This window comes from Cetorhinus maximus, chromosome 19, assembly GCF_964194155.1.
Source record: "Cetorhinus maximus chromosome 19, sCetMax3.hap1.1, whole genome shotgun sequence".
NCBI lineage: Eukaryota > Metazoa > Chordata > Chondrichthyes > Lamniformes > Cetorhinidae > Cetorhinus > Cetorhinus maximus.
The window spans coordinates 97,898,732-97,912,452 of record NC_135897.1 but is presented as its reverse complement, the minus strand read 5'-3'; the positions used below and the strand labels follow the sequence as shown (position 1 = coordinate 97,912,452).

At 45.0% G+C, this 13,721-nt stretch overlaps 1 protein-coding gene across 1 annotated transcript in view; it reads left to right on the top strand.

Moving 5' to 3' along the window:
- The window catches only part of masp1 (MBL associated serine protease 1), a 116,021-nt gene extending 103,884 nt beyond the window's left edge, over window positions 1-12,137 (top strand). The window contains exon 9 of the mRNA XM_078564420.1: window positions 10,992-12,137. Within this exon, the coding sequence (XP_078420546.1) occupies window positions 10,992-11,851 (860 nt within the window). The 3' untranslated portion in view covers window positions 11,852-12,137. The remainder of the gene's footprint in view (window positions 1-10,991) is intronic.
- Window positions 12,138-13,721: the final 1,584 nt, after the last annotated feature.

Here is a 13,721-nt window from a genome sequence, read left to right as displayed (position 1 = left end):
GCAACCCCACAACCAACAGACCAGATCTAAGCTCTGCAGTCCTGCCACATCCAGTCATGAATGGTGGTGAACAATTAAACAACTCAGTGGAGGAGGAGGCTCCACAAATATCCCCATCCTCAACGATGGGGGAGCCCAGCACAGCAGTGCAAAATAAGCATTTGCAACAATCTTCAGCCAGAAGTGCCGAGTGGCTGATCCATCTTGGTCTCCTCCAGAGGTCCCCAGCATCACAGGTGCCAGTCTTCAGCCAACTTTATACACTACATGTGATATCAAGAAACGACTGAAGGCACTGGACACCACAAAGGCTGTGGGCCCTGACAATGTTCCGGCAATAGTACTGAAGACTTGTGCTCCAGAACTTGCTGTAGCCCTAGTCCAACACGCAGTATCATAGAATCTTTACAGTGCAGAAAGAGGCCGTTCAGCCCATCAAGTCTGCACTGTCTCTCTGAAAGAGCATTCCACCTAGTCCCACTCCCCTGCCTTATCCCCGTAACCTTGCATATTCTCTCTTTTCAGGGAGCAATCCAATTCCCTTTTGAATACCTCGATTGAACCTGTCTCCACCACCCTTTCAGGAAGTTTGTTCCAGACTCCAACCACCCTCTGGGTGAAAAAAATTTTCCTCACATCACATTTACTCCTTTTGCCAATTATTTTGAATCTGTGCCCTCTAGTTCTTGATGCTCTCTTGAGTAGGAACAGTTTCTCACTATTTACCCTGTCCATACCCCTCAGGATCTTGAATACCTCAATCAAGCCTCCTCTCAGCCTTCTTTTCTCCAAGGAAAACAGTCCCTGACCTCTCCAATCTATCCTCATAGCTACAGTTCTTCATCCCTGGGATCATCCTTGTGAATCTCCTCTGTATTCTCTCCAATGCCTTCACATCCCTCAAGTATGGAGCCCAGAACTGGATGCAGGACTAACTAGTGTCTTATACAAGTTCAACATGACCTCCTTAGTCTTGTACCCAATGCCCCTATTAATAAAGTCTAGGACACTATATGCTTTATTAACTGCTCTCTCAACATGCCCTGCCATCTTCAATGACCTATACACATATACACCGAGGTCCCTCTGTTCCTGCGCCTCCTTTAGAGTTTCTCCCTTTATTTTATACCATATTTTTTCTGCCAGAACAAATCACCTCACACTTCTCTGCATTGAACTTTATCTGCCACTTGTCTGCCCAACTCACCAACATGTCTATGTCCTTTGAAGTACAAAACTATCCCTATCACAGTTGACAACATTTCTAATCTTTGTATCATCTACCAATTTTGCAATCATGCCCTGCACACCACAGTCTAGGTCATTCTTAATTCCAGTACAGCGACAGCACTGGCATCTACCCTGCTATGTGTAAAATTGCCCAGGTATGTCCTGTACACAAAAAGCAGGACAAATCCAACCCAGCCAATTACCGCCCCATCAATCATCAGTTCAATCATCAGTAAAGTAATGGAAGGGGTCATCAACAGTGCTATCAAGCGGCACTTGCTTAGCAATAACCTGCTCACTGATACTCAGTTTGGGTTCCGCCAGGGCCACTCAGATCCTGACCTCATTACAGCATTGGTTCAAACATAGAAAAAAGAGCTGAACTCCTGAGGAGAGGTGAGAGTGACTGCCCTTGACATCAAGGCCGCATTTGTCCGAGTGTGGCATCAAGGAGCCCTAGCAAAACTGCAGTCAATGGATATCAGGGGAAAACTCTCCGTTGGTTAGAGTCATACCTAGCACAAAGGAAGATGGTTGTGGCTGTTGGAAGTCAGTCATCTCAGCTCCAGGACATCACTGCAGGAGTTCCTCAGGGTAGTGTCCTCAGCCCAACCATCTTCAGCTGCTTCATTATTAACCTTCCCTCCATCATTAGGTCAGAAGTGGGGATGTTCGCTGATGATTGCACAATGTTCAGCACCAATTGTGACTCCTCAGATAGTGAAGTAGTCCATGTCCAAATGTAGCACGACCTGGACAATATCCAGGCTTGGGATGGCAAGTGGCAAGTAACATTCGTACCACACAAGTGCCAGGCAATGACCATCTCCAACAAGAGAGAATCTAACCATCGCCCCTTGACATTCAATGGCATTATCATCACTGAATCTCCCACTATCAGCTTCCAGGGGTTTACCATTGACCAGAAACTAAACTGGACTAGCCATATAAATACTGTGGCTACAAGAGCAGGTCAGAGGCTAGGAACTCTGCAGTGAGTAACTCACCTCCTGACTCCCCCAAAGCCTCTACCAAACCATCTACAAAGCACAAGTCAGGAGTGTGATGGAATACTCCCCACTTGTCTGGATGAGTGCAACTCCCACAACACTCAAGAAACTTGACACCATCCAGGACAAAGCAGCCCACTTGATTGGCACCACATCCACAAACATTCACTCCCTCCACCACCAACGCACAGTAGCAGCAGTGTGTACCATCTACAAGATGCAGGAACTCACCAAGGCTCCTTAGACAGCACTTTCCAAACCCACGACCACTACCATCTAGAAGGACAAGGGCAGCAGATCGATGGGAACACAACCATCTGGAAGTTCCCCTCCAAGTCACTCACCAATCCTGACTTGGAAATATATCGGTCGTTCCTTCGCTGTCGCTGGGTCAAAATCCTGGAACTCCCTTCCTAACAGCACTGTGGGTGTACCTACACCACATGGACTGCAGCGGTTCAAGAAGCCAGCTCACCACCACCTTCTCAAGGGCAATTAGGGATGGGCAATAAATGCTGGCCCAGTCAGTGATGTCCACATCCCATGAAAGAATAAAAGAAATGATAAGGCACATACAGCAGGTGGCAGTATATGTAAATGATATTTCCACCTCAAAGTCAAAACCGAAGGAGGTAGAAAAACAAAAGGATCCAGCAAAAAAGTGAACAAATCACTCAGCAGCAATGCAATAAAAAATGCTAATGAAGCACTCGACTTTATTCCGAGGAGTTTAAAATTCAAAAGTCCTGAAATTCTGTTCAGCTTGTATAAAAGCCTGCTCAGGGTATGCTTGGCACACTGTGCACTGTTTTGGTCCCAGCCCTCAGTACAAAAATGACATAGAAATATTGGAGAAAATACAAACAGGATTTACAGGGATTATATCAGATTCTAGAGATTACAGATATCAGGAAAGATTGAACAGATCGGAGCTTTTAGTTTGCAAAGCAGAAGATTTGGGTGACCTGATAGAGGTCTGGAAAATAATAATGTGCTGGAAAGGTTAAATGGAGAGAATGTTTCCACTTGTGGGACAATCCAAAATTCGAGTCATAGATACAGGATAGTTATGAATAAAGCCAAGAGAGGGATAAGGAGAAACTGCTTTGACTCAGAGAGTGGTTGGAACGTGGAACTCACTACAAGACGGAGTGATTGCGATAAATTTCAAAGGAGAATGAGGTGAGTACCTGAGAGGAATTGAAAGGTTTGCTGACAGCTTGAGATAAGGCAAATGGAATGAGAGGAGACTCGTGTGGGTTCGAAAGGCTGGCACAGAATATTTGGGTCTAATGGCCTGTTTGCACAGCGCTTCCACTCAGAGGCAGAACAGCTGGCCGCGCGCAGTCATGAAGCGGCCAGCCAATTAGATATTCAGAAGCGAGTGCGCAGCCAATCATGAAAGACCGGGTGGGAGGAAGTCACTGGCCTCATCATTACTTCACAGGGTTGAAGGTCGAGGTGCCATATTTGAACGGCACCCAGACAGGTGTCGACCCCTTGCCAAGCAGCAACTTCAGCTTGACTGTTTGTGAGGAGTCTATAACCTATGGATCTGCTGGCACTTACACAACAACATTTCATGACGAGACCACAACATCTTGCAGGAGCCTCATTCTGGCTGGAATCTGGATGCAATGAGGGTGTCACAGACCTGTCTGGCACCTCGCTCCATGGCCCTTGCCCTGCCTTCAGTGACCCACAACCCACCTCTCTTGTCCAGCTATCATTCACCCCAGTTCTTCCCTCCCCTGTAACCGGCACACTGGAACTGCACTCCCACCCCCACCGGCCCCCGGTATCCTCAACCTGACATCCATCATCCTTGACACTCTCTCTATCAACCTTGATCTCCCCTCTGTTACCTTTGACTCTCAGGACCTCAACACTGACCTTCTCTATATAGTCCAGCTTCTTCCCTCTGTCTCTGACAAGCCTTCAAAGGGCCACCTCCCTCCCTCAGTCAGCCAATCCCCTTTCACTGCTGCCTCCCTCCATCAGTCAGCCAATCCCCTTTCACTGCCACCTCCCTCCCTCAATCAGCCAATCCCCTTTCACTGCCGCCTCCCTCCATCAGTCAGCCAATCCCCTTGCACTGCCACCTCCCTCCCTCAGTCAGCCAATCCCCTTTCACTGCCGCCTCCCTCCCTCAGTCAGCCAATCCCCTTTCACTGCCGCCTCCCTCCCTCAGTCAGCCAATCCACTTTCACTGCCGCCTCCCTCCCTCAGTCAGCCAATCCACTTTCACTGCCGCCTCCCTCCCTCAGTCAGCCAATCCCCTTTCACTGCCGCCTCCCTCCCTCAGCCAGCCAAACCCCTTGCACTGCCACCTCCCTCCCTCAGTCAGCCAATCCCCTTTCCCCTTTCACTGCCGCCTCCCTCCCTCAGTCAGCCAATCCCCTTTCCTATTTCCACTTTCCAAAACGGCCCTTCTGACATGTCTTCCTTCTTCCTTAACCGAGGTTCCCCACCCACAGTGGTTGACAGGGCCCTCAACCGTGTCCGACCCATCTCTCGCGCATCTGCCCTCACACCTTCCCCTCCCTCCCAGAAACATGATAGGGTCCCCCTTGTCCTCACTTATCACCCCACCAGCCTCCGCATTCAAAGGATCATCCTCCGCCATTTCCGCCAACTCCAGCATGATGCCACCACCAAACACATCTTCCCTTCACCCACCCCGGCGGCATTCCGCAGGGATCATTCCCTCCGGGACACCCTGGTCCACTCCTCCATCACCCCCTACACCTCAAACCCCTCCCACGGCACCTTCCTATGCAATCGCAGAAGGTGGAACACCTGCCCCTTTACTTCCCCTCTCCTCACTGTCCAAGGGCCCAAACATTCCTTTCAGGTGAAGCAGCATTTCACTTGCACTTCCCACAATTTAGTCTACTGCATTCGCTGCTCCCAATGCGGTTTCCTCTACATTGGAGAGACCAAACGCAGACTGGGTGACCGCTTTGTGGAACACCTTCGGTCTGTCCGCAAGCATGACCCAGACCTCCCTGTCGCTTGCCATGTCAACACCCCACCCTGCTCTCATGACCACATGTCCGTCCTTGGCCTGCTGCAATGTTCCAGTGAAGCTCAACGCAAACTGGAGGAACAGCACCTCATCTTCCGACCAGGCACTATACAGCCTTCCGGACTGAATATTGAGTTCAACAACTTCAGACCATAAACTCTCTCCTCCATCCCCACACCTTTTATAATCCCTTTTTCCAAAATTCTTTTCTATTTTTATCCACTTATTTTTATTTTTATTTATTTTAATTTTTATTCATTAATTCATTGTTTTATCCTTTTTATTATCCCCCTTTTATCCCATTTCTATCCTTTTCCCCACCACTTTCCCCTCCCCCCCACCCCACCCCCACGAGGACCATCTGTTACTTGTTCATGTTGTTCTTTCCAGAGTGCTTACCCTTGTCCTGCTATTATCACATTCTGCTTTCTGACCTTAGTGCCACTATCAGCACCTCCTTTAGCCAGTATCATTATCATTAACACCCCCTTTGTCCTTTTGTTCATGACATCTTTGTCAATCTCTTCTTTGCCCCCACCTCTCTCTGGCCTTCTATCCAGCTTCACCTGCTCCACTTCCCTTAAACAGTATAAATTTCATCACATTTCTCCTGCTCTTTAGCTCTGAAGAAGAGTCATACGAACTTGAAACATTAACTCTGTTTCTCTCTCCAAAGACGCTGTCAGACCTGCTGAGTTTTTCCAGCATTTTCTGTCTTTATTTGACACCATTTTCCTGCCTTTGCTTCATTTCTCTGGGTGCTCGTATCTGACAAAATCCATCCACCTCCATGCTGAATGTTCCAACAGATCCTCAGCATCCAGAGCTCTTAGCAAGGGAGAGAGTTTCCGATTTGCACTACCCTGTGAAGATATGTTTCCTGACATCAGCCACTGTATATCTTCCAGAGGATCAATAATAAATGAGATAAAAATGTGAATGTGATATTCCACAGGGGAGGGAAGGACACTTTAAGGTGTAAACATTGGCAGTGAATGAATTGAGCTGATGAACTATGCTCTCACTTTACTCTTGTGTCTTCCCATTGAACAAGTGGTGCCTGTGTAACACTAGGCACAATTATTGAAGTAACAAATTGAATTGGTTGTGTCACTGAAGGCTGGATTTTTAAATTTTCAACATTTGTGGGGCGATGAGACAGGAATCAGCAGCTCCTCACTGGCTGCCTATCCTCACACTGTGTTTGCCCATTCCTATTTAATGCCAGAAACAGCAGCATAAATGACAATATGTGAACCTGGATAGCAGGATCCCAAGCATGGGATCTACTCTATTGATTTTAACCAGATCCCCTTCTGGATCCTGTGTTGCTTTGCTGCCATTGCATTGGAAAGGTTTTCTGGACAAGTTGAACATGTGTTGGCATCTATAAATTTCAGGAGTTCTGAATGGTGCCCACACCGCCCCCCCCCCACCCCCCCCATCACCCACCCTGCCCCCAACTCCCAGACCAGGACAAAGCAAAAAATTCTGCCTCTGACTGGCAGAGTACAATGTGTAAAAAGTAAGCCTTTGTTACACTTGGCCTTTTTGAAGAATCAGGAATGTATTCCTTTGAATGGATGAAGAATCCCATGGTCATGACAAAATCTCTTTAGATTCTTCCTTGTGTAACTTCAATGCATTGAGTGGTTTAGAATAATCCTGTCCAGAATTCATTATGAACATTAGCAAAGAAAATATGTAGCTGGGAATATTAGGGAATGATGGGGAGTTTCCTGGCACTTCTGGTCTCTTCTTCTATTTGAATGAAAAATGTCTCTTAAGTACAGAATTATTTGGTTTCCATGATGATGAAACACTTTACTCACTCACCTCAATGAGTTCATCACTGTTACTGCATATCAGAACATAGTTAACAGATTCCGTCTTCTCACCCTCATTGGGGCTTTGTGATTCTGATATTGTCTAAGTTATGAACACTTAAAAAATGTTAAAAAATTTTTTCTTAAAAAATTTAAGAAACTTAAAAAATTGAACATGAAGCTACTCCCCACCCAATCTGCCACCTCTCCCCATCCCCATCCCAAAAAGAACGTAAGAGATAGTGGCAGTGGCCTGTTCCACCATTCAATATGATCACGCTTCAACTCCATTTTCTCACCAACCACCCCCACCCCCCACCCCCGCACCCCCAAAATCTCTTGATTCTGAGAGACCAAAAATCTGTCTGTCTCAGCCTTAAATGTATTCAACAATGGAGCATCCACAACCCTCTGGGGTGGAGAATTCCAAATATTCACAACCCTTTGAGTGAAGTAATTTCTCCTCATCTCAGTCCTAAATGATCGGCCCCTTATCCTGAGACTGTGTCCCCGTGTTTAGGTTCCCCAGCCAGGGGAAACAACCTCACAGTGTCTGCCCTGTCAAGCCCCCTCAGAATCTTGTATGAGATAAGCTCTTATTCTCCTGGTCTCTGGAAAATATAGTCCCAATTTACTCAATCTCTCATCATAAGATAAACCTCTCATTCCAAGGACTAATCTAGTGAACCTTTGCTGGACCGCCTCCAATGCAAGTATATTCTTCCTTAAATAAGGAGACCAAAACCGCACATGGTTTTCTATGTGTGGTCTCAACAAAGCCCTGGACAGTTGTAGCAGGATTTCCATGTGGAGTGCTTTCCTTTACTGGGCAAGGTATTGAATACAAAAGCAGGGATGTAATGATGAAACTGTATAAAATGCTGGTTAGGCTACAGCTGGCATTTTGTGTACAGTTCTGGTCACCACATTACAGGAGGATATAATTGCTCTGGGGAGAGTGCAGAGGAGATTTACAAGAATGTTGCCGGAGCTTGAAAATTCCAATCAATTGGAAAGATTGGATAGGCTAGGGTTGTTTTCCTTAGAACAGAAGAGGTTGAGGGGTGACCTAATTGAGGTGTTAAAAATTATGAGGGGCCTAGATAGGGTAGACAGGAAAGGCTTGTTTCCCCTAGCTGAGGGGTCAATTACCAGGGGGCATAGATTTAAGGTGATTGGTAGAAGGATTAGAGGGGACAAGAGGAAAATCTTTTTCACCCAGAGGGTGGTGGGTGTCTGGAATTCACTGCCTAAGTTGGTGGTTGAGGCTGAAATGCTCAATTCATTTAAAAGGTACCTGGATCTGCATCTGAAGAGCTGTAACCTGCAAGGCTACGGACCAGGGGCTGGACGGTGGGATTAAAATGAGCAGCTAGTTTCTTTTTCATCTTTTTCTGACCAGCACAGACATGATGGGCAGAATGGTCTCTTTCTGCACCGTGACTTTTCTATAGTTGTATGGTTTTATTTTATGCTTAAAATACCCTTGCAATAAAGGCCAGAATGCTATTTGCCTCCTAATCACTTGTTGTATTGGCTTACTGACTTTCTGTATTCTTTGTCCGAGTGCACTTGGGCTGACAAGTGGCAAGTGACATTTGACTACATAAGTGCCAGGAAATGCCAATCTCCAACAAAAGAGAATCTAACCATTGCCCCTTGATTTTCAATGGCATTACCATCACTCAATCCCCCACTATCAAAATCCTGGGGGTTACCATTGACCAGAAATTGAACTGAACTAGCCATATAAATACTGTGGCTATAAGACCAGGTCAGAGGCTGGGAATACTGTGGTGAGTAACTCACTTCCTGACTCCATTTGATTTGTCTATTTTGAAGGAAGAACAGAAAAGCAGAGATTGCAGAACTTGGTGAAACAAAGGAATCTGGGTGTCCTGGTACATGAACCACAAATGTTAGTCTGCAGGTATAACAAGTGATTAGGAAGGCAAATGTGAAGTTGGTGTTTATTGCAAGAGGAATGGAATATAAAAGTAGGGAAGTTTTACTGCAGCTGTACAGGGCCTTCGTGAGACCACATCTGGAGCACTGTGTACAGTTTTAGTCTCCTTATTAATGAAGGATATAATTACATTAGAAGCAGTTCAGAGAAGGTTCACTTGACTCATTCCTGGAAATAGGGGCTTATCTTATGAGGAAAGGTTGAACAGGCTAGGCCTGTACCCATGTGAGTTTAGAAGAATGAGAGGTGATCATATTGAAACATTTAAGATCCTGAGGGGATTTGATAGGATGGACACCCAGAGGATGTTTCCTCTTGTGTGGGAGACTAGAACTCAGGGACATGGTTTAAGAATAAGGGGTCTCCCTTTTAAGATGGAGATGAAGAGAATTTTTTTTCTCTCTGTGGAATTCTCTTCCCCAGAAAGCAATAGAGGCTGGGTCATTAAATTTATTCAAGACTGCGTTCGATAGACAAGGGAGTCAAGGGTTATGGGTGGGAGAATTCAGGAAAATGGAGTTGAGACCCCAATCAGATCAGCCATGATCTTATGGAATGACGAAGGGTGAAAGGCCTAGACCTGCCCCTCAGTCCAAGGTTCCTATGTTGTTACATTCACTAGTTTCCAATCCACTGGGTCTATTTTAGAATTTAAGGAATTTTGGAAAATCATAACCAGAAAATCATAACTATGCAGCTATCTCTGGGATTGCAGTATGTCACTTTCAAGTTTAATGTGGAATTCAATTATATTATGATCACTATTTCTCAACGGATCTTTTACTATGAGATTACTAATTAACCTTGTGTCATTGCATAACACTAGATCTAAAATAGCTTTATCCTGAATTGGTTCCACAATGTCTCGCTCCTGGAAGCTGTCATAAAAACATTCCACAAACTCATCTTCTAGATCATTCTTGCCAATTTAATTGTCCCAGTCTCTGAAGATGAAGTCTCCCACAGTTATCACATTTCCTTTGTTAAAAGCTTCAATAATTTCTTGCTCAATGCTCTGTCAAAGATTATAACAACAGCATTTTCTAACCCTTAATATTTCTAATTGCCACCCATACTGATTCTACTGCCTGATCTTCTGAGCTGTCGTACCACATCCTGTCCCCTACCTCCCCCCAATCCCATCTTCCCTGCCTCACCTCCCCAATCCCCATCTCCTCAGCACCATATCCCTCTCCTGCTCTTTCCATCTGCCCCCATTCCCCCTTCTCCAGTACACTTTCCTCTCCCCAAATCCCTTTTCCCCTTGTCAATATTCCTCCTGTTTACATTCCTTTAATTTTATGACACAGTTCTCATTTTTACCAGTTGATTATATTGTCTTTTGTACTCACTATAATTTCTCAATTATTATCTTAACCCTAATTCCACTGAGTTCACTTCTGTTTTTGACTCATTTCAAATATTTGCCACTTGTATCTCCCTGTGCTGCCTTGGGACTGTTAACTGCTCTGTATTATCAATGAAAGTGAGATAGTCTGACCTTGCTTTCAATCCACATGAATTCTGTTTCCATCTTGATTAATTATGCCCTTTCTTGCTCTAACTATTATTATTTCTGATTCGTACAATGACCTGACCCCTCTCCAACCTTCCCAATAGAGATTACAACCTGCAGCACCTAACTACCAGTCCTTTCCTCCATCTATCCTGTGCCTGCCGTAACTGACAATTGCATCCGATGTGTTTGAAATTGACTCTGCTTAACTTTGAGGAAAAGTGAAATAAGAGTCAAAATCCCTCATTATTTTTTGTTTTTAAAAAGCTGAAATTGAGAGAAATACTGACTGAGAAATTACTGATCCCTTCCAATCTGCACCTGACGATTGCACAGAACTGAACTTTTGCTGATCTCATTGTGCGCTGATTATTTAACTGCACTTTACTCTTGTGTTTTTATTTGTTAATGATAGTCTGTGGAAGGCCAGCTCGATCCCTGCCGCCACTCAACAAGCGGATTATTGGAGGGCGATCTGCACATCCAGGCTTCTTCCCCTGGCAGTTATTGATAGTGGTGGAGGATATGAGCCGAGTCCCAAAGGACAAGTGGTTTGGGAGTGGAGCTTTGCTCTCCAGAACCTGGGTACTGACTGCAGCCCACGTGTTGCGCTCACAAAGACGGGACAACACCATTACTCTGGTTCCAAGCGAATATGTCACTATCTATCTGGGGCTCCATGATGTTCGACAGAAGGAAGCTGCTGTGAAGAGAACTGTCGAGAGGATCATTCTTCACAAAGCATTTGATCCCAGAACTTACAACAATGACATTGCTTTGGTGAAGATGAAGGACAAGGTCTCTATGAATGTCTTTGTGATGCCTTTGTGTCTTCCCAGCCAGGAAATGGAAGGACCACAGCCAAATACTCTGGGATTGGTGGCTGGGTGGGGCATTACTAATCCTAACTTAACCATGGATGATGCCACTGGCAGTGACCATGCAACACTGTCAAACATCTTGCAGTATGTGAAGCTGCCTGTCACGCTGCAGGCAGAATGTAAGAGCAGCTATGAGTCACGTTCTGACAGCTACAATGTGACAGATAACATGTTCTGCGCTGGCTTTTATGAAGGTGGGAAGGACACATGTTTGGGGGACAGTGGAGGAGCATTCATTATGTACGACCCAGACACACAGAGCTGGGTGGCTCAAGGGCTGGTGTCTTGGGGCGGACCCGAGAAATGTGGCAGTAAACGTGTATATGGAGTTTACACCAAGATTTCCAAGTATGCAAGGTGGCTGACAGACAAAATGAGCAATTCCTCTGATTAATGCTGAATATGTAGCAGTGTATGAACAGTCCCCTGAGAAATATGCAAAACTACCTTTCAAAAGAAGGATGCTTCTGACTGAACACGGACAGGTCTGGATTCTGTGTAATTTATATGGACAAGTGTGGGTTCTGTGAGATTTATATGGACTGGTCTGGGTTCTGTGTGATTTATATGGACTGGTCTGGGTTCTGTGTGATTTATATGGACTGGTCTGGGTTCTGTGTGATTTATATGGACTGGTCTGGGTTCTGTGTGATTTATATGGACTGGTCTGGGTTCTGTGTGATTTATATGGACTGGTCTGGGTTCTGTGTGATTTATATGGACTGGTCTGGGTTCTGTGTGATTTATATGGACTGGTTTGGGTTCTTTGTCATTCATGTGAAAATATTCGCCTTTGAAGGTGGCCGGACAAGGTGATTGGGTGGTTAAGGAAGGGTGTCAGATACTGGCCTTTGTAAATAGAGGCATTGAATACAAAAACAATGAAGTCATGCTAAACCTTTGCAAATCACTGGCTAAACCCCACTGGAGTAACGTGTTAGTTCTGGGCACCACGCTTTCAGAAGGATGTCAAGGCCTTGGAGAGAGTGCAAAGGAGATTTACTGTAATTTGAGATTTCAGTTAACATGCAGAGATTAAGAGCAGCTGGGATTGTTCTCCTTAGAGCAGAGAAGGTTATGGGGAAATTTAATAGAGAGATTCAAAATGATGAATGGTCTTTGTTTGAAAAAGTAGGTTGGTAAGCAGAGGTTATAGGGTTAAAATCATTGTCAAAGAGGGTAAATGAGGAGAAGTTATTTCACACAGAGGGTTGTTAAGGTCTATACGGTGGAATTATATTCCATAGCAACAGACCAAAGAAGATTGGACATCTGTTTGAAGAAGACTAATAAAAAGGGTTTGGGAAAAATGTGGGGCTAATTTAAACAGCTCTTTCGAAGAGCCAGCATACGAATGACAGGCCAGATGGCATCCTTATGTGCTATAAGATTCTGTAATTCTAAGTCTGAGTTTTGACTGTGACTTACATGAGTATATTTAGGTTGGGAATCATAAATATAGAATGTGCAATACCAAAACAAGACATTCTGCCCAACACAAGCCCCTTCCATCTCACCCCATCAACATATCCTTCTAGGGACATAGGAACAGGGGATGACCATTCAGCCCATCGGGCCTGCTCCACCTTTCAATATGATCAATGTTGATCGAACGCTTCAATGCCTTTGACCCACACTATCCCGATAACCCTTTACGTTATTGTTAATCGGCAATCTATCAATCTCCACCTTAAACATACTCAATGACTGAGCTTCCATGGCCCTCTGGGGTAGAGAATTCCAAAGATTCACAGCCCTCTGAGAAATTTCTCCTCATCTTGGTCCTATGTGGCTTTCCCCTTATTTTCAAATTGTGTCCCCTGGTTTTGGGCTTCCTAAACAGGGGAAATATCTTACCTACATCTACCCTGTCTATTCCTTTAAGTATTTTGTAGGTTTCAATGAAATCACCTCTCATTCTTCAAAACTCTAGAGAATACAGGCCCAGTTTCCCCAATCTCTCTTCATGATGCAGTCCTGCCATCCCGGGAACAAGTCTGGTGAACCTTCGTTGCACTCCCTCTATGGCAATAATATCCTTTTTGAGGTAAGGGGACCAAAACTGCACACAGTACCCTGGGTGCAGTCTAACCAAGCTTCTATACAATTGAAGCAGGATTTCACTACTCTTGTACTCAAATCCTCTTGCGATAAAGGCTAACATTCCATTAGCCTTTCTAATTACCTGCTGCACCTGCATGTTAGCTTTCAGTGCCTTATGGACAAGGACACCCAAGTCTCTTTGTACATCTACACTTTCTAAT